This window comes from Ammospiza caudacuta, chromosome 4, assembly GCF_027887145.1.
Source record: "Ammospiza caudacuta isolate bAmmCau1 chromosome 4, bAmmCau1.pri, whole genome shotgun sequence".
NCBI lineage: Eukaryota > Metazoa > Chordata > Aves > Passeriformes > Passerellidae > Ammospiza > Ammospiza caudacuta.
Window position 1 is genome coordinate 72,264,398 of NC_080596.1, and position 21,735 is coordinate 72,286,132.

The following is a 21,735-nucleotide window of genomic DNA, read 5'->3' on the forward strand; positions in this document are numbered from 1 at the left end:
AAGATTTTTCCAGGATTTTCCCCCCTCAATTCCCAGAATTTTCCTGCCTCCATTCCCAAGATTTTCCACCCTCCTTTCCAGGATTTTCCACCCTCATTTCCTGGGATTTCCCAACCTCCATTTCCAAGATTTTTCCAGAATATTCCACCTTCGACTCCCAGAATTTTCCTGCCTCCTTTCCCAGGAATTTCCATCCTTTTATCCCCAAAATTCCCCACCCTCCTTTCCTGGGATTTTCCACCCCTTTTTCCCAAGATTTTTCCAGGATTTCCCACCCTCATTTCCCAGGATTTCCTGCCCCCAATTCCCAGAATTTCCCACCCTTATTTCCCAGGATTTTCCACGCTCCTTTCCCGGGATTTTCCACCCCCAATTCCCAAGATTTTTCCAGGATTTCCCACACTCATTTCCTGGGATTTTCCTGCCTCATTTCCCAGGATTTCCCCCCATCCATTCCCACGATTTTTCCAGGATTTTCCACTTCTGATTCCCAGAATTTCCCGCCCTCCTTTCCCAGGCTATCCCACCCCCAATTCCCAAGATTTTTCACCCTCAATTCCCAGGATTTCCTGCCCTCATTTCCCAGGATTTCCCACCCCTTTTTCCCAAGATTTTCCCACGATTTTCCGCCCGCCTTTCCAGGTTTTCCACCCTCATTTCCCAGGATTTTCCTGCCTCATTTCCCAGGATTTCCCACCCTTAATCCCAGAATTTTCCACCCTCCTGGGAACCCCTGGAAAAACGGGATCCCCTGGAATTCCACGCTGCTTTTCCTTGGGAACAACCCAACCCCCACCCACTCCACAGAATTCCATCCCACCCTCCAAATTCCCCCAAAATTCGGGAATTCCTTCCCCCAAATCCCACAGAACCTTGGGCAGCTCCTCCTTTCCTACATCCAAATAAAATCTTTTATTTCCCTTGGATTTGAGACCACCTGGAATTATTCCAAAGCTCCTTTCCCAGGAATCCCAAATCCTCCATTCCTTGGGAATTCCCTTGGATTTGGTTTTTTTCCCAGATTTTTCTCCCTCCTTTTCCAGCTGGAACTCAAAGCTTTAAGGCTGGGAGGGATTTTTCCCAAATTTCCCTGAATTCCTGCTCCTTTTTCTGGAGGAAAATTGGGAAGGAGATGCCCCAAAAAAACCTGGAAAAGGGAAATTCCTGATGGAAAAGAAGCGAGAAATTTTCCCAGATTTTTCCCAAATCCTGGAATTTTCTTGGAGATTTTTCCCAAACTTCTCCAAATCCTGGAGTTTTTTCCCAGATTTCTCCAAATCCTGGAATTCTCCTGGAGTTTTCCCCTAGATTTTTCCCAAATCCTGGCATTTTCTTGGAGATTTTTCCCAAATTTTTCCACATCCTGGAGTTTTTTCCAAGACTTCTCCCAATCCTGGAATTTTCTGGAGTTTTTTCCTGGATCTTTCCAAATCCTGGAGCTTTTCCCCAGATTTCTCCAATTCCTGGAACTTTCCTGGAGTTTCTTCCTGGATTTTTCCCAAATCCTGGAGTTTGTCCCAGATTTTTCCCAAATCCTGGAACTTTCCTGGAGTTTTTTCCTGGATTTTCCCAAATCCTGGAATTTTCCTGGAGCTTTTTCCTGGATCTTTCCAAACCCTGGAGATTTTTCCCAGAATTTCCCAAATCCTGGAGGTTTTTCCCACATTTCTCCAATTCCTGGAATTTTCCTAGAGTTTTTCCCCAGATTTTTCCCAAATCCTGGAACTTTCCTGGAGTTTTTTCCAGATTTTCCAAACCTTGGAGTTTTTCATGGATTTTTCCCAAATCCTGGAGATTTTTCCCAGATTTCTTCAAATCTTGGAACTTTCCTGCAGTTTTTTCCCGGATTTCTTCAAATCCTGGAGTTTTTCCCCCGATTTTTCCCAATCCAGCTTTTTTTTGAGCTCTCTCTGCTGCTTCCAGGGAAATTCCAGAGCTTGGGAATTTCCTTTTCCTGCTCTTTCCAGATCCAGGAAAATCCACAATCCCACAGGATGGGGGAGGGATCTGAATCCATGAATTTTTCCCAAAATCCTGGAATTCCTGTGGCAAAATTCCATCCAAATTCCACAACCTGGCCTTGGACACTTCCATGGACCCGGAAAAATCCCAATCCCAATAAAAACCCTCAAAACCCCAAGGAAAATCCAAGATTTTTCCACTTTATTCATCAATTTCTCTCATTCTCGGTGTTTCTGGGAATGTTTTTCCCAAATTTCCAGGAGTTTCATCCCAAATTTCCTTTTCCTGGTTAAATATTTATGGATTTGCACAATTTCTCTAAAATCTGATTCAGCTCCTGGAAATCCAGGCTGGAAAAATATGGAAAAAAATCCCAGGAAAATCGGGATTCAAAGGAATCAGGAATTCCTGATTTTCCTCATTCCCATCCTGGAATTTTCCAGCCAATCCAGAGGGGAAAAAAAAAAGAAAAAATCAACAAAAAATCCCAATCCAAGAGGTCTCAGAGCAAAATTCCAGTTTTTCCAAAGGAATTTTTTTTTTTGGGAATTACTCGAAAAATCTTCTGGATCGGGAATTCCCAAGCCTGGCTGGGGTGGGAATGGAAAATTCCAGAAAAAAATGGGAATTTTTTTGATGGGAAAGAAGAAATTTGCAGCTTCCTCAGAGGATTTTCACCCTTTGTAGAAAAGGAGGAAGGAAAAATCTGGGAATTCTCAACATTCCCCCTCGTCTGCAGGTCAGAAAAGTCCGGAATTCTGGGAATTCCTTGGAAAACTGAGATTTCCATGGAAAATCCCTTCCCATCAACTCCTTCCCAAGGCTTTGCTGGAGGGAAAAATAGGAATTTTCAGGATTTAAACCACCCAAATCCTGATTTTTTTTTTGGGGATCATTCCTTCTGGAAAAATATGGAATCCTCTGGATTTATCCCGATTTTTCCCATATTTTTTCTTTTAATTCATGGCTCTGTGGAACCCTCAGGAAAATCCAGGAGCAGCTTCCTCAGGGAACTGGGAAATTCCCCAAATCCCAAAAATTTTCCATGAAAACATTCCCAAGGAATCAGCAGGAAAAACCCCAAGCGTGGTCGGCACCTCCAGGAGTGTCCAAGTCTTTGAATTCCCAAAAAATTCCTAAAAAGTGGCAAAATTTGGGATATTCCGGCTGGGGATCTTCGGGATATTCCCAAATATTCCCAAATATTCCCGAATTTCAGTAAATTTTCTGCCTGCTGGGCAGGATGGCTTCCTTGATGAAGGAGAAAATCAGGAGAATCCCGGAGCGTTTCCCTCTTTTCCCCTTGGTGAAATAATTGGAGACGACGTCGTCTGCGGAAAACGGGCAACGGGATCAGAATTCCAGAGGGGAATTTGGGGAGATTTTGGGATTTTTGGGGAGTGGGATGGAATTCTCCAAGGAGTTGTGGTTGCTCCTGGATCCCACTGGGAATGTGGGGTTGGAGTTTTGGGGTTATCAGGGATGTCAAATTTATGGGGTACTCAGGAAGCCCCAATTCCATGGAATTCTCGGAGCTTTTGGGGGGCCCAGTGATCCCAAATTTTTTGGGATTCTTTGAAGCTTTGGGACCCCCAATTTCTGGGACATTCTGACCCCTAAAAATCCCAAAATTTTGGGAAATTCTGAGCCGACAGGAAGCCCCAGGAATCCCAAAATTTCTGGGATTCTTTGAGCCTTTGGGACCCCCAATTTCTGGGACATTCTGACCATTGGTGACCCCTAAAAATCCCAAAATTTTGGGACATTCTGAGCCTTTAGGAAGCCTCAGGAATCCCAAATTTCTCGGATTCTCTGAGATTTCAGGGACCCCCAGGGATCCCAAATTTTTGGGACATTTGGAGAATTTGGGGCACCCAGGAATCCCAAAATTTCTGGGGTTCTTTGAGCCTTTGGGACCTCCCATTTCTGGGATATTCTGAGCCTTTGGGGACCCCAAAAATCCCAAAATTTTTGGGACATTCTGAGCCTTTAAGAAGCTCCAGGAATCCCAAATTTCTGGGATTCTCTGAAGCCCTGTGGAGCACCCAAGGATCCCAAATTTCTGGGACATTTTGACCTTTGGTGACCCCTAAAAATCCCAAATGTTGGAATATTCTGAGCCCACAGGAAGCCTCAGGAATTCCAAATTTCTCGGATTCTCTGAGATTTCAGGGCACCCCAGGGATCCCAAATTTTTGGGACATTTGGAGAATTTGGGGCACCCAGGAATCCCAAAATTTCTGGGATTCTTTGAGCCTTTGGGACCTCCCATTTCTGGGACATTTTGACAACTTTGGTGACCCCCAAAAATCCCAGAATTTTGGGATATTCTGAGCCCACAGGAAGCCCCAGGAATACCAAATTTCTGGGATTCTCCAATGGCTCAAGAACCCCAAAAATCCCAAATTTCCACAGCATTGTCACACTTTATGCCCCCAAAAATCCCAAATTTCTGGGACATTCTGAGCGGGATCAAAACCGGACGAACTCAAAATCCTTTCCCATTCCCAACCCCATTCCCAACCCCATTCCCATTCCCAATCCCAATCCCAATCCCAATCCCAACCCCATTCCCATTCCCAATCCCAATCCCAATCCCATTCCCAACCCCGTTCCCACCTCTGGGCTGCACCATGGAGTTCAATCCTTGGGATTCTCCAAGGGCTCAGGGATCCCCCCAAAATCCCAAATTTCTGGGACATTCCGGACCCTTGGGAAGCCCAGGAATCCCACATTTCTGGGATTCTCTGAAGGCTCAGGAACCCCAAATTTCTGGGATTCTTCAAGGACCCCCAAAAATCCCAAATTTTCACGACATTGTCACCCTTGATGGCCCCAAAAATCCCAAATTCCTGTGATGTTCTGAGCAGGATCGAAACCAGACAAACTCAAAATCCTTTCCCACCCATTCCCAACCCCAATCCCATTTCCAACCCCATTCCCATTCCCAATCCCAACCCCAATCCCAATCCCAACCCCAACCCCAATCCCAACCCCAACCCCAATCCCAACCCCAATCCCAATCCCAATCCAATCCCAACCCCAATCCCATTCCCAATCCCAACCCCAATCCCAACCCCAATCCCAACCCCAATCCCATTCCCAATCCCAATCCCATTCCCAACCCCAATCCCAATCCTAATCCTAATCCTAATCCTAATCCCATTCCCATTCCCATTCCCAATCCCAATCCCAATCCCAATCCCATTCCCAACCCCGTTCCCACCTCTGGGCTGCCCCATGGAGTTCAATCCTTGGGATTCTCCAAGGGCTCAGGAACCCCAAATTTTTGGGACATTCTGAGCCCTTGGGGAACCTCAGGATTCCCAAATTTCTGGGATTCTCCAAGGGCTCAAGGACCCCCAAAAATCCCAGATTTCTGGGACGTTCTGACCCTTGATGTCCCAAAAAATCCCAAATTTCTGGGATTCTCTGAGGCCTTGGCACTCCCAATCCTTGGGATTCTCCAGAGGCTTAGGGACCTCAAAAATCCCAAATTTTCAGGATATTCTGAGCAGGATCAGAACAGGACAAGCCTGAAATCCTTTCCCACCCATTCCCATTCCCATTCCCGACCCCATTTCCATTCCCAATCCCATTCCCATTCCCAATCCCATTCCCATTCCCAACCCCAATCCCAATCCCAATCCCAATCCCAATCCCAATCCCAATCCCATTCCCAATCCCAACCCCATTCCCATTCCCAATCCCAATCCCGACCCCATTTCCATTCCCAATCCCATTCCTGACCCCATTTCCATTCCCAACCCCAATCCCATTCCCATTCCCAACCCCAATCCCAACCCCATTCCCATTCCCGACCCCATTTCCATTCCCAATCCCAATCCCAATCCCAATCTCAATCACATTCCCATTCCCGACCCCATTCCCAATCCCAATCCCAACCCCAATCCCAATCCCAATCCCATTCCCAATCCCAACCCCAATCCCAACCCCAATCCCAATCCCATTCCCAATCCCAATCCCAACCCCAATCCCAATCCCAATCCCAATCCCATTCCCAATCCCAATCCCAATCCCAACCCCAATCCCAATCCCAACCCCAATCCCAATCTCAATCCCATTCCCATTCCCGTTCCCATTCCCAATCCCAATCCCAACCCCAATCCCAATCCCAATCCCAATCCCAACCCCCAATCCCAATCCCATTCCCATTCCCAATCCCATTTCCATTTCCATTCCCATTTCCATTCCCAATCCCAATCCCAACCCCAATCCCAATCCCAATCCCGTTCCTGACCCCAACCCCAATCCCAATCCCGTTCCCACCTCCGGGCTGCACGGTGGAGGGCAGGACGTTCTCCCCGGCCGACAGCGACACGAAGAAGGCGAAGGGAATCAACCACAGGCAGAAGGTGAAATAAGCCAGGACCTGCAGAATTCCCAAAATTCCAACCTGAATTCCCAAAATCCCAACCCAAAAACATCAAAATCCCAAGCCAAAAACCCCCAAATTCCAAGAAATCCTAAGGAAAAGCGCCCATCTCACCCCATTTTTGGGGGGGGCGAAAATTCTCCTTGAGGTGTTCCCAAATTTTTTAATCTTCCTTGAAAGAAGCCAGAATTCCCAGAATTCCAACCCAGAATTCCCAAAATTCCATGTGGAAATCCCAGAATTCCAACTCCAAAATCCCAAAATTCCATCTCAGCAATCCCAAAGTTCCAACCCAAAAATTCCAAGAATTGCCATGGAAAATTCTAAACCAGGACCTGCAGAAGTCCCAAAATTCCAGCTCGGAAACCCCAAAATTTGAACCCAAAAACCCCAAAATTCCAAGAATTCCTATGGAAAATTTCCAGCCAGCACCTGCAGAATTCCCTAAAATTCCAGCTTGGAAATCCCAAAATTCCAAGAATTCCTAATGAAAAAATTCCAACCAGAATTCTCAAAATTCCAGCTCAAAAATCCCAAAATTCCAACCCCAAACCCCGAAAATTCCAACCCAGAATTCCCAAAATTCCAAAAATTCCAATGGAAAATTTCCAGCCAGGACCTGCAGAATTCCCTAAAATTCCAGCTCGGAAATCCCAAAATTCCAACCCAAAACCCCCAAAATTCCAAGAATTCCTATGGAAAAGTCCAACCAGAATTCCCAAAATTTCAGTTTGGAAATCTCAAAATTCCAACCCAAAAACCCCAAAATTCCAAGAATTCCCACGGAAAATTTCCATCTCACCCCTTTTTTTGTGGGATAAAAAAGTTTCCTCGAGGTGTTCCCAAATTTTTTGCTCTTCCTTGAAAGAAGCCAGAATTCCCAAAATTCCAACCCAGAATTCCCAAAATTCCAACCCAGAATTCCTAAATTTCCAGCTGGAAAATCCCAAAATTCCAAGCCCAAAACCCCAAAATTCCAAGAATTCCTATGGAAAATTTCCAGCCAGCACCTGCAGAATTCCCTAAAATTCCAGCCCGGAAATCCCAAAATTCCAACCCCAAAATTCCAAGAATTCCTATGGAAAATTTCCTCCTCACCCCCGATTTGTGGGATAAAAAAGTTCCCTTGAGGTGTTCCCAATTTTTTTGCTCTTCCTGGTTTTAAATTCCCAGATTTTAATTAAGGATTAATTTAATTAAGATTTTAATTAATTCAATTCAATCCATACAGAAAAAAGTATTGAAATTAATGAAAAAAAAAAAAAAACAAAAATTCAGGGAAAAATTGGATTTTCCTCATTTTTAATGGAATTTTGGGATTTTTGTCATGGAATTCCCAATGGGAAAAGATTTGGGGTTAAATGGTTAAAAAAATGGAATTTCAATAATTAATTTCCTATTTCTCCTAAAATTTCCTAAATTTTTTCACATTTTAGGGATAAATTAAAACGAACATTCCACATTTCTAGAATTTCTTGGGAAAACCCCAAACCTGAAACTCCCAGGGAATTTCAGAACCTCAAGAAACCCAAAAAAAAAAAAAAATTCAAAAAAAAAAAAATCAATTTTTATTTTGAAAAAATTCAGAGCTACCAACCCAAAAATTGGGATTTTTCCAATGGGGAAAATGGGGAAAATCCCAAAATTTTTGGGATCTTACCTCGGAGAAGAGGTAAAATTCCTCAGCAAAATATTGGAATGCCAGGTAGTGATTGACCACGACCAGAACTGTAGGAAAATCAGGGAAAACAACGGGATCAGAACATTCCAGAGGGAAAATCCCAAATTTTGGAGCCCTCCCGTTCCCAATCCCAAATCTGGAATTCTGCCCCAGCCTGAAACGTTTGGGAATTTTGAGGTGGGGGTGGAAATTTGGGGCATTTGGGGGATTTTTTAGGGGGGTTGGGGTGTTCAAGGATCCCAAATTTGGGGATCCCAAAGCTCAAAAAGTTCCCTCAAAATTGCCCCAAAAATTCCCTCAAAATTGCCCCAAAACTCCATCAAAATTCCCCCAAAAATTCCCAAAGAACCCCCAAAAAATCCCCAAAATCCCTAAAAATTCCCCCCAAAAATCCCCAATAATTCTCCCCAAATTCCTCCAAAATCCCCCCAAAAAATTTCCCCCAAAAATCCCCCAAAATCCCCAATAATTCTCCCCAAATTCCTCAAAAATCCCCCCAAAAAATTTCCCCCAAAAAAATTTCCCCAAAATTCCAAGAAGTTCCCCAAATTTTCACCAAAATCCCCAAAGATCCTCCCAAATATCCTCCCAGAATTCCCCAATAATTCTCTCAAAATTCCTCTGAAAATCCTCAAAAAATCTTCAAAAAATCAGCAAAAACTGCCCCAAAAACTCCCCCTAAATTCTCCAAAAGATTCCCAAAGATCTGCAAAAAAGTCCCAATAAATCCCTGAAAATTATCCAAAAAAACCCTAAAAAAATTCTCAAAAAAATCACCAAACTCCCCCCCAAAACTTCTGAAAGAAAAACCCCAAAATTCCCCGATAAAATTACAAAAAAACCCAAAAATAAAAAAATATTTTAAAAATCACCAAAAATTCACAAAAAATTTACCCAAAAATTACTGAAAAAATCCCTAAAAATATAAAAAAAAATTCCCCAAAAACTCCCAAATATCCTCTAAAAAATCCCCAAAAATCTAAAAAAACTCCAAAAAATCCCCTGCAAATCCTCAAAAAATTCCTAAAAAAATCACAAAAATCCTCCAAAAAAAAATCAGCAAAAAACTCAAAAACAATCACTGAAAAATATCCAAGAATTTCCTCAAAAAATAAAAAAAAAATCTTGAAAAAATCAAAAGAAAATCCCCAAAAAATCCCAAAAAATCCCAAATAATTCCCCAAAACCCAAAGTTGATGTCAGAGCGCAGGAGAGGAGGAAGTTGGAGGAGCCGGGCTGGGGGCAGGGGAAGAACCCCAAATTCTGGAACATTCTGAGCTTTTGGGGGCTCTTAAAGAATCCCAAAAATTCTACAAAAAAATCCCCAAAAAAAAAAAAAAAATCCAAAACAGCCCTTGAAAAAAATCCCCAAAATTCCCCCCAAAAATCACCGAAAAATCACCGAAAAATCCCATTTAAATCCCAAAAAATCCAAAAAAAAAAAAAAAATCAAAAAAAAAATCCCAAAAAATCCCAAAAAAATCCCAAAAAAAATCCCAAATAATTCCCCAAAACCCAAAGTTGATGTCAGAGCGCAGGAGAGGAGGAAGTTGGAGGAGCCGGGCTGGGGCAGGGGAAGCTCTGCAGCAGCCCCAGCCACACCAGGAACCCCAAATTCTGGAACATTCTGAACTTTTTGGGGTTCTTAAAGAATCCCAAAAATTCCCCAAAAAATCCTGTAAAATTTCCCCAAAAATCCCCAAAAAAATCCCAAATAATTCTCTCCGAAATTCCCTCCAAAAATCACCAAAAAATCCCAAAAAAACCCCAAAAAAATCCCGAAAAAATCCCAAAAAATCCCATTTAAACCCCAAAAAATACCCAAAAAAAATCCCAAAAAATTCCCAAAAAATCTGAAATAATTCCAAGCTGATGTCAGAGCGCAGGAGAGGAGGAAGTTGGAGGAGCCGGGCTGGGGGCAGGGGAAGCTCTGCAGCAGCCCCAGCCACACCAGGAACCCCAAATTCTGGCACATTCTGAGCTTTTTGCGGGGTCTTAGAGAATCCCAAAAATTCCCCAAAAATTCCCCAAAAAATCCTGTAAAATTTCCCTAAAAAATCCAAAACAATTCCCTCCAAAAATCCCTAATAATTCTCTCCAAAAATCACCGAAAAATCCCCAAAAAAACCCAAAAAAATCCCGAAAAAATCCCAAAAAATCCCATTTAAACCCCAAAAAATCCCCAAAAAATCCCCAAAAAAATCCCAAAAAATTCCAAAAATATTCCCCAAAAATCCCTGAAGCCCTGTGGTGGTTGCTGACCGCAGGAGAGGAGGAAGTTGGAGGAGCCGGGCTGGGGCAGGGGAAGCTCTGCAGCAGCCCCACGTACACCGGGTACCCCAAATTCTGGCACATTCTGAGCTTTTTGCGGGGTCTTAGAGAATCCCAAAAATTCCCCAAAAATTCCCCAAAAAATCCTGTAAAATTTCCCTAAAAAATCCAAAACAATTCCCTCCAAAAATCCCCAATAATTCCCTCCAAAAATCACCGAAAAATCCCCAAAAAAACCTAAAAAAATCCCAAAAAAATCCCAAAAAATCCCATTTAAACCCAAAAAAATCCCCGAAAAATCCCCAAAAAAATCCCAAAAAAATCCCAAAAAATTCTTAAAGGCCTGTGGTGGTTGCTGACCGCAGGAGAGCAGGAAGTTGGAGGAGCCGGGCTGCAGGCAGGGGAAGCTCTGCAGCAGCCCCAGCCACACCAGGTTGCTGAAGAGCCCCGTGGCCACCAGGAGCGCCGGGAAGTGCTCGAACAGGAACAGCCCCAGGTGAACGGCGGAGGAGAACTGGGGGAGAAATGGGGGAGAAATGGGGGAATAAATATGGGAAGTGTGGGGATAAATGTGGGGATAAATGTGGGAAATGTGGGGATAAATGTGGGGATAAATGTGGGAAATGTGGGGATAAATGTGGGGATAAATGTGGGAAATGTGGGGATAAATGTGGGGATAAATATGGGAAATGTGGGAATAAATGTGGGAAATAAATGTGGGGATAAATGTGGGAAATGTGGGAATAAATGTGGGAAATGTGGGGATAAATGTGGGAAATGTGGGAATAAATGTGGGATAAATGTGGGAATAAATGTGGGAAATGTGGGAAATAAATATGGGAAATAAATGTGGGAATAAATGTGGGGATAAATGTGGGAAATAAATATGGGAAATCATTATGAGAAATAAATGTGGGGATAAATGTGGGAAATGTGGGAATTAATGTGGGAAATAAATGTGGGAATAAATGCGGGGATAAATGTGGGAATAAATGTGGGGAGAAATGTGGGGATAAATGTGGGAATAAATTAAATGTGGGAATAAACGTGGGGATAAATGTGGGAAATAAATATGGGAATAAATGTGGGAAATGTGGGAATAAATGTGGGGATAAATGTGGGAATAAATGTGGGAAATGTGGGAAATAAATATGGGAAATAAATGTGGGAATAAATGTGGGGAGAAATGTGGGGATAAATGTGGGAAATTTGGGAATAAATATAGGAATAAATGTGGGAATAAATACGGAAATAAATAAGGGAATAAATATGGGAATAAATATGGGAAATATATATGGGAATAAATGTGGGGAATAAATGTGGGAAATGTGGGAATAAATATGGGAATAAATGTGGGATAAATGTGGGGATAAATGTGGGAATAAATGTGAGAATAAATGTGGGGAGAAATGTGGGGAGAAATGTGAGAATAAATGTGGGAATAAATGTGGGAAATGTGGGAATAAATATAGGAATAAATGTGGGAATAAATATGGAAATAAATAAGGGAATAAATATGGGAATAAATATGTGAAATATATATGGGAAATAAATATGGGAATAAATGTGGGATAAATGTGGGAATAAATGCGGGAATAAATGTGGGAAATAAAAATGGGGAATAAATGTGGGAATAAATGTGAGAATAAATGTGGGAATAAATGTGGGGATAAATCTGGGGATAAATGTGGGAATAAATGTGGGGATAAATGTGGGAATAAATTAAATGTGGGAAATAAATGTGGGGATAAATGTGGGAAATAAATATGGAAAAAAATATGGGAATAAATGTGAGAATAAATATGGGAATAAATGTGGGGATAAATGTGGGAATAAATGTGGGAATAAATATGGGAATAAATGTGGGGAATAAATGTGGAAATAAATATGGGAAATGTGGGAAATGTGGGGTTAGGGGGGAAAATGGGGAAAAAAGGGGAAAATTAGGGGGAAAATGGGGAAAAATAGGAAGAAACAGGAATGGGGGAAATGGGAAATATGGGAAAAATGGGATTAGTGGGGAATGGGGGAAAATGGGGAAAAAGGGGAAAAATGGGGGGAAAAGGGGAAAATTGGGGAAAAATGGGGGTAAAAATTAGGGGGAAAAATGGGGAAAAATAGGAAAAACAGGAATGGGGGAAAATGGGATTGGGGGGAAATGGGGGGGAAATAGGGAAAAAAAGGAAAAAAGGGGGTAATGGGGAAAAATTAGGGGGAAAAATGGGGAAAAATGGGGGGAAAAAAGGGAAAATGGGAAAAATTAGGGGGAAAATTGGGAAAAAGGGGGAAAAGGGGGGAAAATGGGGAAAATGAGAATAATGAGAAAAAATGGGATTAGTGGAGAATGGGGAAAAATTAGGAAAAATGGGGGGAAAATAGGAAATATGGGGGGAAATGTGAAAAATGGGAAAAAATGGGGTTAGTGAGGAAATGGGGGAAATGGGAAAAATGGGGGAAAATGGGAAAATGGGGAAAAATTGGAATAATGGAGTTGGGGGAAATGGGAATAGTGGGGAAAATGGGGAAAAATAGGAAAAATGGGGGGAAATGGGATTAGGGGGAAAATGGTGAAAAATTGGGGAAAAATTAGGAAAAAATGGGGAAAATGGGATTAGAGGGGAAATGGGAAAAATGGGAAAATGGGATTAGAGGGGAAATGGGGGTGAAATGGGGAAAATATAGAAAATAAAATGGGGGGAATGGGAAATATGGGAAAATGGGATTAGAGGGGAAAAAATGGGAAAAATGGGGGAAAATTAGGGAAAAAATGGGGGAAAATTGGAGAAAAATGGGAGAAAAATGGGAAATATGGGGAAATGGGATGAGAGGGGAAAAATGAGAAATTAGTGGGGATTAGTGGGGAAAATGGGGGGGAAGGAAAAAATGGGAAGAATGGGGGGAAAGATGGGGAAAAATAGGGAAAAAAGGGGGAAATGGGGAAGAAAAAGAGGGAAATAATGGGAAAAAACATGGGGGAAATGCAAAAAAAAAGGAGGAAATAATGGGGAAAAAAGGGGAAGAATGGGCAGGAAAGGTGGGGCAAAATGAGGGGAAAATGAGGGAAAAACAGGGGAAAAAGGGGGAAAAAAGGGGAAAGGAGAAATGGGGATAAAGGGAGAAAAAAGGGGAAAAAACCAAGGAAAAAAAACAGAGAAAATGGGGAAAAGCAGAGGGAAATAAACAGGAGAAGAGAAAAGTGAAAATGGAAAAAAAAGAAGGAAATAATTGGAAAAAGGGTGAAAAATGGGGAAAAAACAGAAAATAAAAGGGAGAAATAGGAGCGAAAAATTGGAGGGGAACGGGGAATAAAATGGAGAAAAAGGGAAAAAAACCAAAGAAAAAAAATGTAAAAATGGGAAAAATATGGGGAACAAAACGGGGGGAAATGGGAAAAAAGGGGGGAAATGGAAAATAAGAGAGAAAGGATGGGGAAAAACAGAAAAAAAAAAGGGAAAAACAGGAGGAAAATGGGGGGAAATGAGAAAAAATTGGAAAAAAAAGGGGAAAGAGGGGAAAATGGGAAATAAAAAGGGAAATAATGGGGAAAAAACAGGGGGAAAGGGGAGAGGAGAAATGGGGATAAAGGGAGAAAAAAGGGAAAAAAAAGGGAAAAAAAACAAGGAAAAAACCAGAGAAAATGGGGAAAAACAGAGGGAAATAAACAGAAAAGTGAAAATGGGAAAAAAGAAGGAAATAATTGGGAAAAGTGTGAAAAATGGGGAAAAAACAGAAAATAAAAGGGAAAAATAGGAGGGGAAAATGGGGGGGATGGGGGAGAAAAAGGGGAAAAAGGGGAAAAAGGGAAAAATCAAGGGGAAAAATATGGGGAAAAAAGGGGGGAAATGGAAAATAAGAGAGAAAGGATGGGGAGAAACAAAAAAAAAAGGGAAAAACAGGAGGAAAATGGGGGGAAAATGAGAAAAAATTGGAAAAAAAAAGGGGAAAATGGGAAATAAAGAGGGAAATAATGGGGAAAAACCGGGAAAAAGGGAAGAAAATGGGGGAAAATTGAAAAAAAAAGAGAAATAATGAGAAAAAAGATGGGGAGAGAAAAGGGAAAAAGAAAAAAGGGAAATGGGGAAATAAAAATAATTGGGGAAAAAGATGGGGGAAATTGGGAAAAGGGGAAAAAACAGGAAAAAAGGGAAAAGAAGAGGAAAAAGTGCAAGGGGGGGAGGAAATGGGAAAGGGGGAAAATGGGGAAAACATGGGGGGATGGGGAAAAATGGGGAAAATGAGAAAAAATGAGAAAAAATGAGAAAAAATGAGAAAAATGGGGGGAAATGGGGAAAAATGGGGAGAAAAACGGGGGGAAAAAGGGAAATAATGGGAAAAGGGATGGGGAAATGGGGATAAAATGGGAATTTGGGGTTTTGGGGTTTGGGGTTTCTGGGGTTTGGGGTTTCCCAGGGATTTGGGGTTTGTGGGATTTGGGGTTTTGGGGGTTGGGATTTGGGGTTTTGTGGTTTCTGGGGTTTGGGGTTTCTGGGGTTTGGGGTTTCTGGGATTTGGGGTTTCTGGGATTTGGGGTTTCTGGGATTTGGGGTTTCTGGGATTTGGGGTATCTGGGATTTGGGGTTTTGGGGTTTCTGGGATTTAGGGTTTCCCAGGGATTTGGGGTATCTGGGATTTGGGGTTTTGGGGTTTCTGGGATTTAGGGTTTCCCAGGGATTTGGGGTATCTGGGGTTTGGGGTATCTGGGATTTGGGGTTTTGGGGTTTCTGGGATTTAGGGTTTCCCAGGGATTTGGGGTATCTGGGGTTTGGGGTTTCTGGGATTTGGGGTTTCCAGGGTTTGTGGTTTGTGCGGTTTGGGGTTTTGGGGTTTGTGGGGTTTGTGGTTCCCAGGGATTTGGGGTTTCTGGGGTTTGGGGTATCTGGGATTTGGGGGTTTGGGGTTTCTGGGGTTTGGGGTTTCTGGGGTTTGGGGTCTCTGGGATTTAGGGTTTCCCAGGGATTTGGGGTTTCTGGGATTTAGGGTTTCCCAGGGATTTGGGGTTTCCGGGATTTGGGGTTTTGGGGTTTGTGGGGTTTGTGGTTCCCAGGGATTTGGGGTTTCTGGGATTTGGGGTTTCTGGGATTTGGGGTTTCTGGGATTTGGGGTTTCCCAGGGATTTGGGGTTTCTGGGGTTTGTGGTTTGTGGGGTTTGGGGATTGTGGGGTTTGGGATTTCTGGGATTTGGGGTTTCTGGGGTTTGGGATTTCTGGTGTTTCAGGTTCCCAGGGATTTGGGGGATCTGGGGTTTGTGGTTTCTGGGATTTGGGGTATCTGGGATTTGGGGTTTTGGGGTTCCCAGGGATTTGGGGTTTCCCCAGGATTTGTGGTTTCTGGGGTTTGGGGTTTCTGGGATTTAGGATTTCCCAGGGATTTGGGGTTTCTGGGATTTGGGGTTTTGGGGTTTCCAGGATTTGGGGTTTCCAGGTTTTTGGGTTTCTGGGATTTAGGGTTTCCCAGGGATTTGGGGTTTCTGGGATTTGGGGTTTTGGGGTTCCCGGGGATTTGGGGGATCTGGGATTTGGGGTTTCCAGGGGATTTGGTGGTTTTGGCATTTGGGGTATCTGGGATTTCGGGCTTTGGAGTTTCTGGGATTTGTGGTTTCCCCGGGATTTGGGGTTTCTGGGGATTTGGGGTTTCTGGGGTTTCTGGGATTTGGGGTATTTGTGGTTTCTGGGGTTTGGGGTTTCCGGGATTTTGGGTTTCTGGGATTTCCAGGATTTGGGGTTTCCAGGATTTGGGGTTTCTGGGATTTGGGATTTCTGGGATTTTGGGTTTCTGGGGTTTGGGGTTTCCAGGGGATTTGGGGTTTCCAGAGAATTTGGGGTTTCTGGAATTTGGGGTTTTTTACATTTGAGATATCTGGGATTTGGGATTTTGGAGTTTCTGGGATTTGTGGTTCCCAGGGATTTGGGGTTTCCAGGATTTGGGGTTTCTGGGATTTGGGGTTTCCCCGGGATTTGGGGTTTATGGGATTTGGGGTTTCCAGGGGATTTGGGGTTTATGGGATTTGGTGTTCCTGGAATTTGGGGTTTCCAGGGGATTTGGGGTATCTGGGATTTGAGGTTTTGTGGTTTCTGGGATTTGGGGTTTCTGGGATTTGGGGTTTCAAGGGGATTTATGGTTTCTGAGCTTTGGAGTTCCCAGGGATTTGGGGCTTTCCAAGGGTTTGGGGTTTATGGGGTTTCCGAGGTTTCCCGGGCATTTGAGGTTTCTGGGATTTGGGGTTTGTGGGGTTTGGGGGATCTGGGCTTTGGGGTTTGGGGTATTTGGGGTTTGGGGTTTTGGGATTTCTGGGATTTGGGGTTTGTGGGGTTTGGGGGATCTGGCTTTGGGGTTTGGGGTATTTGGGGTTTGTGGGGTTTGGGGTTTGGGGTTTGTGGGGTTTGGGGGATCTGGGCTTTGGAGTATTTGGGGTTTGGGGTTTTGGGATTTCTGGGCTTTGGGGTTTGGGGTATTTGGGGTTTGGGGGATCTGGCTTTGGGGTTTGGGGTATTTGGGGTTTGGGGGATCTGGCTTTGGGGTATTTGGGGTATTTGGGGTATTTGGGGTGTTTGGGGTTTGGGGGATCTGGCTTTGGGGTGCAGCACTCACCCAGATCATGCCTTTGATGATCCTCCTGGTGGCCACCGTGTACTCCTCGATCAGCTCCGCCAGGTAATAGAGCCCGGCCGCTGCGGGGACAGCGGGGACACCATGGCACGGGGACACTGGGGACACCCATGGCACCGGGACAGCGGGGACACCATGGCACCGGGGACAGCGGGGACACCCATGGCACCGGGACAGCGGGGACACCAGGGACACCCATGGCACCGGGACAGCGGGGACACCATGGCACCGGGACAGCGGGGACAGCGGGGACACCATGGCACCGGGGACACTGGGGACACCCATGGCACCGGGGACACCATGGGGACACCGGGGACACCCATGGCACCGGGACAGCGGGGACAGCGGGGACACCATGGCACCGGGGACAGCGGGGACACCCATGGCACCAGGGACACCATGGGGACACCCATGGCACCGGGGACAGCAGGGACACCCATGGCACCGGGGACACCCATGGCACTGGGGACACCATGGGGACACCAGGGACACCCATGGCACCAGGGACACCCATGGCACCGGGGACACCGGGGACACCATGGGGACACCGGGGACACCCATGGCACCGGGGACAGCAGGGACACCACAGGGACACCGATGGCACCAGGGACACCATGGGGACACCAGGGACACCGATGGCACCACAGACACCAGGGACACCAATGGCACCGGGGACACTGATGGCACCGGGGAGACTGATGGCACCAATGGCACCAGGGACACCAATGGCACTGATGGCACTGGGGACAGCACAGGGACACCAATGGCACCAAGGGCACCAGGGACACCAATGGCACGAGGGACACTGATGGCACTAGGGACACCAATGGCACCAATGGCACGAGGGACACTGATGGCACCGATGGCACCGGGGACACCAATGGCACTGGGGACAGCACAGGGACACCAATGGCTTCAGGGACACCAATGGCACCAGGGACACTGATGGCACCAATGGCACCGGGGACACCGATGGCACTGGGGACAGCACAGGGACACCGATGGCACCGGGGACACCGATGGCACCAATGGCACCGGGGACACCCCGGGGGTGGCACCGGCCCTTTGGGGACAGCCAGGGAGTCCCAAACTCGGGGCTGTGGGAGCCCAAAGGTCAGGGAGAGCTGGGAGCCCAAACCTTGGGGACACCAAGAGACTCCCGGGCTTGGGGACACCCTGAGGACACAGGGACACCCAGGGACCCCAAATCCTTGGGACACTCTGAGGGCTTGGGGACACTCAGGGATTTGGGATCCCTGAGTTGGGGACAATTTAGGGCCTTGGGGACACCCAGGGACCCCCAATGCTGAGGACACTCTGAGAGCCTTGGGGACACCAAAGGATCCCAAATCCCCGGGACACTCTGACGGTTTGGGGACACCCAGGGACCCCAAGTCTTGGGGACACTCTGAGGACTTGGGACACCCAGGGACCCCAAATCTCAGGGACATCCTGAAGACTTGGGGACACCCAGGGACCCCAAATCTTGGGGACACTCTGAGCCCTCAGGGACACTCAAGGATCCCAAACCTCAGGGACAATTTAAGGGCTTGGGGACACCCAGGGACCTCAAATGTCGGGGACACTCTGAGGGTTTGGGGACACACAGACACCCCAGATCTTGGGGACACTCAGAGCCCTCATGGACACCTAAAGACCCCAAACCCTTGGGACAATTTAAGGCCTTGGGGACACCAAGGGACCCCAAATCTCGGGGACAATTTAAGGCCTTGGGGACACCAAAGGATCCCAAATCCTTGGGACACTCTGAGGTTTTGGGGACACTCAGGGACCTCCAATCTTGGGGACACACTGAGGGTTTGGGGACACCCAGAGACCCCAAATCTCAGGGACATCCTGAAGACATGGAGACACCCAGGGACCCCAAATCTTGGGGACACTCTGAGAGCTCGGGGACACTCAAGGATCCCAAACCTCAGGGACAATTTAAGGGCTTGGGGACACCCAGGGACCTCCAGTCTCGGGGACATTCTGAAGATTTAGGGACACCCAGAGACGACAAATCCTGGGGACACTCTGAGCTCTTGGGGACACCCAGGGACCCCAAATCTTGGCGACACTCTGAGGGTTTGGGGACACCCAGGGATCTCAAATCTCAGGGACTTTCTGAACACTTGGGGACACCCAGGGACCCCAAATCTTGGGGACACTCCGATCCCTCGGGGACACTTAAGGATCCCAAATCTCGGGGACACTCTGAGGGTTTAGGGACACTCAGAGACGTCCAGGCTTGGGGACAATTTAAGGCCTTGGGGACACCCAGGGACCCCAAATCTTGGCGACACTCTGAGAGCTCGGGGACACCCAGAGACCCCAAATCCCGGGGACAATTTAAGGCCTTGGGGACACCCATGGACCGCCAGTCTTGGGGACATTCTGAGGGTTTGGGGACACCCAGGGACCCCCAAATCTCAGGGACCTTCTGAGGGCTTGGGGACACCCAGGGACCCCAAATGTCGGGGACACCCTGAGGGCTGGAGAACACATAGGGACCCCAAATCTTGGGACTTTCTGGGGGTTTGGGGACACCCGGGGACCCCAAATGTCGGGGATACCCTGAGGGCTGGAGAACACATAGGGACCCCAAATCTTGGGACTTTCTGGGGGTTTGGGGACACCCGGGGACCCCAAATGTCGGGGACACCCTGAGGGCTTAGGGACACTTAGAGACGTCCAGGCTTGGGGACACTTTGAGTCCTTGGGGACACAAAGGGACCCCAAATCTCGGGGACAATTTAAGGCCTTGGGGACACCCAGGGACCCAAAGTCGGGGCCCCTCCGATCCCTCGCTGTCCCCGCCTCCCCCGGTTCTCCCCTCCCCTCCCCCGCCATATCGCGACACTGCCGGACCGGGCCCAATCCCTTCGCGCAGCCCCCGGGGCGCTCTCACCGATGGCCAAGGTGACAAAGGCCACCTGCACGAGCAGGGACAGCCAGCTGAGCACGTACATGAACCACATGGCGGGGCCGGGCCGCTGCCGGGGCCGCTGCTCCCGGGGCCGCTGCCGGGGCCGCTCCCGCTCCGCGCCCGCCGCCGGAACCAGCGAGAGGCGGCACCGGAACCAACGAGACGCGAGGGGAGGGAGCGCCCATAGCGCCCAGAGCGCCCCCTGGCGGCTCGGAGGACTCGCGCGGCCTAATGGGAATGGGGGACCCCAAAGGAGAAAGGGGACCCCAAAACGTGCGGGGGGACCCCAAAACGTGCGGGGGGACCCCAAAAGGGTTCGGGGGGATCTGAAGTCGGAGAAAAGGCTTCTCAAAATATGCAGGAGGCGGGAAATTCCCAAAATGTGCAAGGACCCCCCAAAACACAGGGAGGGACCCCAAAACACAGGGAGGGACCCCAAAACACAGGGAGGGACCCCTGATCTGTGGGGGACCCCACAAAATATGCAGGGACCCCTGAAGTGTGAAGGAAAACCTGAAAAAGGGGACCCCAAAATGAACAGAGACCCCAAAACACGGGAGGGACCCTAAAAGGGTTCGGGGGGTCCTCAAAATGTCGCAGGGACCCCAAAACACGAGGAGAGCCCCGAAAATTTGCAGGGACCCCAAAAGTATGAAGGAAACCCTGAAAAGGGGGGTCCTAAAATGTACAGGGAACCCAAAAATACAGGGACCCCCAAATCACGGGAGGGACCCCAAAACTCTGAACGGACCCCGAAAATGTGCGGGGACCCCAAAATACGGCAGGGACCCCAAAATGTGCAGGGACCCCAAAACACAGGGAGGGACCCCAAAAGTATGAAAGAAACCCTAAAAAAGGGACCCTAAAATGTACAGGGACCCCAAAAGGGTGCGGGGGGACCCCAAAACACGAGGACAGCCCCGAAAATGTGCGGGGACCCCAAAATACCGGGAGGGACCCCACAATGTGCAGGGACCCCCAAAGTGTGAGGCAAACCCTAAAAAGGGGACCCTAAAATTTACAGGGACCCCAAAATGTACAGGGACCCCAAAACACAGCGGGAACCCCTGATCTGTACAGGGACCCACCCCAAAACTGCGCAGGGACCCCCAAAAATCTACAGGGACGCCCCCAAATTATGAAGGAAACCCCAAAATACTCAAGGACCCCCCCCAAAAAAATTACACGGACCCCAAAATGTACAGGGACCCCAAAACACGGCAGAGACCCCGATCTGTAGGGGACCCCAAAAAAACAGGGACTCAAAGGGGTGCAAGGACCCCCAAAACCCCACAGAGACCCCAAAGCACAGGGGGACACCCCAAAAGTGTGTAGGGACCCCAAAAACCATTTAGGGACCCCAAAAACCCCTCTGGGCTGGACTGGGACGGGTTGGGGGTTTTGGGGTGCCGGGGGGTTCCTTTTGGGGTGCTCTGGGGTCTCGTTTTGGGGTCTCGGTTTGGGGTTTTGGGGGGTTCATTTTGGGGTGCTGTGGGTTCATTTTGGGGTCTCGATTTGGGGTTTTGGGGGGTTCATTTTGGGGTCTCGATTTGGGGTTTTGGAGGGTTCATTTTGGGGTCTCGTTGTGGGGTTTTGGGGGGTTCACTTTGGGGTGCGGGGGGCTCATTTTGGGGTCCAGGCCGGTTTCATTTTGGGGTGTCGTTTTGGGGTTTTGGGGGGTTCATTTTGGGGTGTCATTTTGGGGTTTTGGGGGGTTCATTTTGGGGTGTCATTTTAGGGTTTTGGGGGGTTCATTTTGGGGTGCGGGGGGCTCATTTTGGGGTCTCGTTTTGGGGTCCTGGAGGGCTCATTTTGGGGTCCGGGGTTTCGTTTTGGGGTGGCGCAGATTCATTTTGGGGTCCTGAGCTCATTTTGGGGTCCGGGGGTTCG

The 21,735-nt window shown here is 47.1% G+C and overlaps 1 protein-coding gene across 1 annotated transcript; it reads right to left on the bottom strand.

Moving 5' to 3' along the window:
• Window positions 1-2,146: 2,146 nt before the first annotated feature.
• Window positions 2,147-19,979, bottom strand: TEX261 (testis expressed 261). Its single transcript, XM_058803125.1, has 6 exons — window positions 19,828-19,979; window positions 16,899-16,978; window positions 10,671-10,824; window positions 8,019-8,086; window positions 6,253-6,355; window positions 2,147-3,293 (listed from the first exon to the last, which is right to left on the bottom strand). Exons 1-6 carry the CDS (start codon window positions 19,895-19,897, stop codon window positions 3,178-3,180), a joined length of 591 nt encoding a protein of 196 aa, XP_058659108.1. The 5' UTR covers window positions 19,898-19,979; the 3' UTR covers window positions 2,147-3,177.
• Window positions 19,980-21,735: the final 1,756 nt, after the last annotated feature.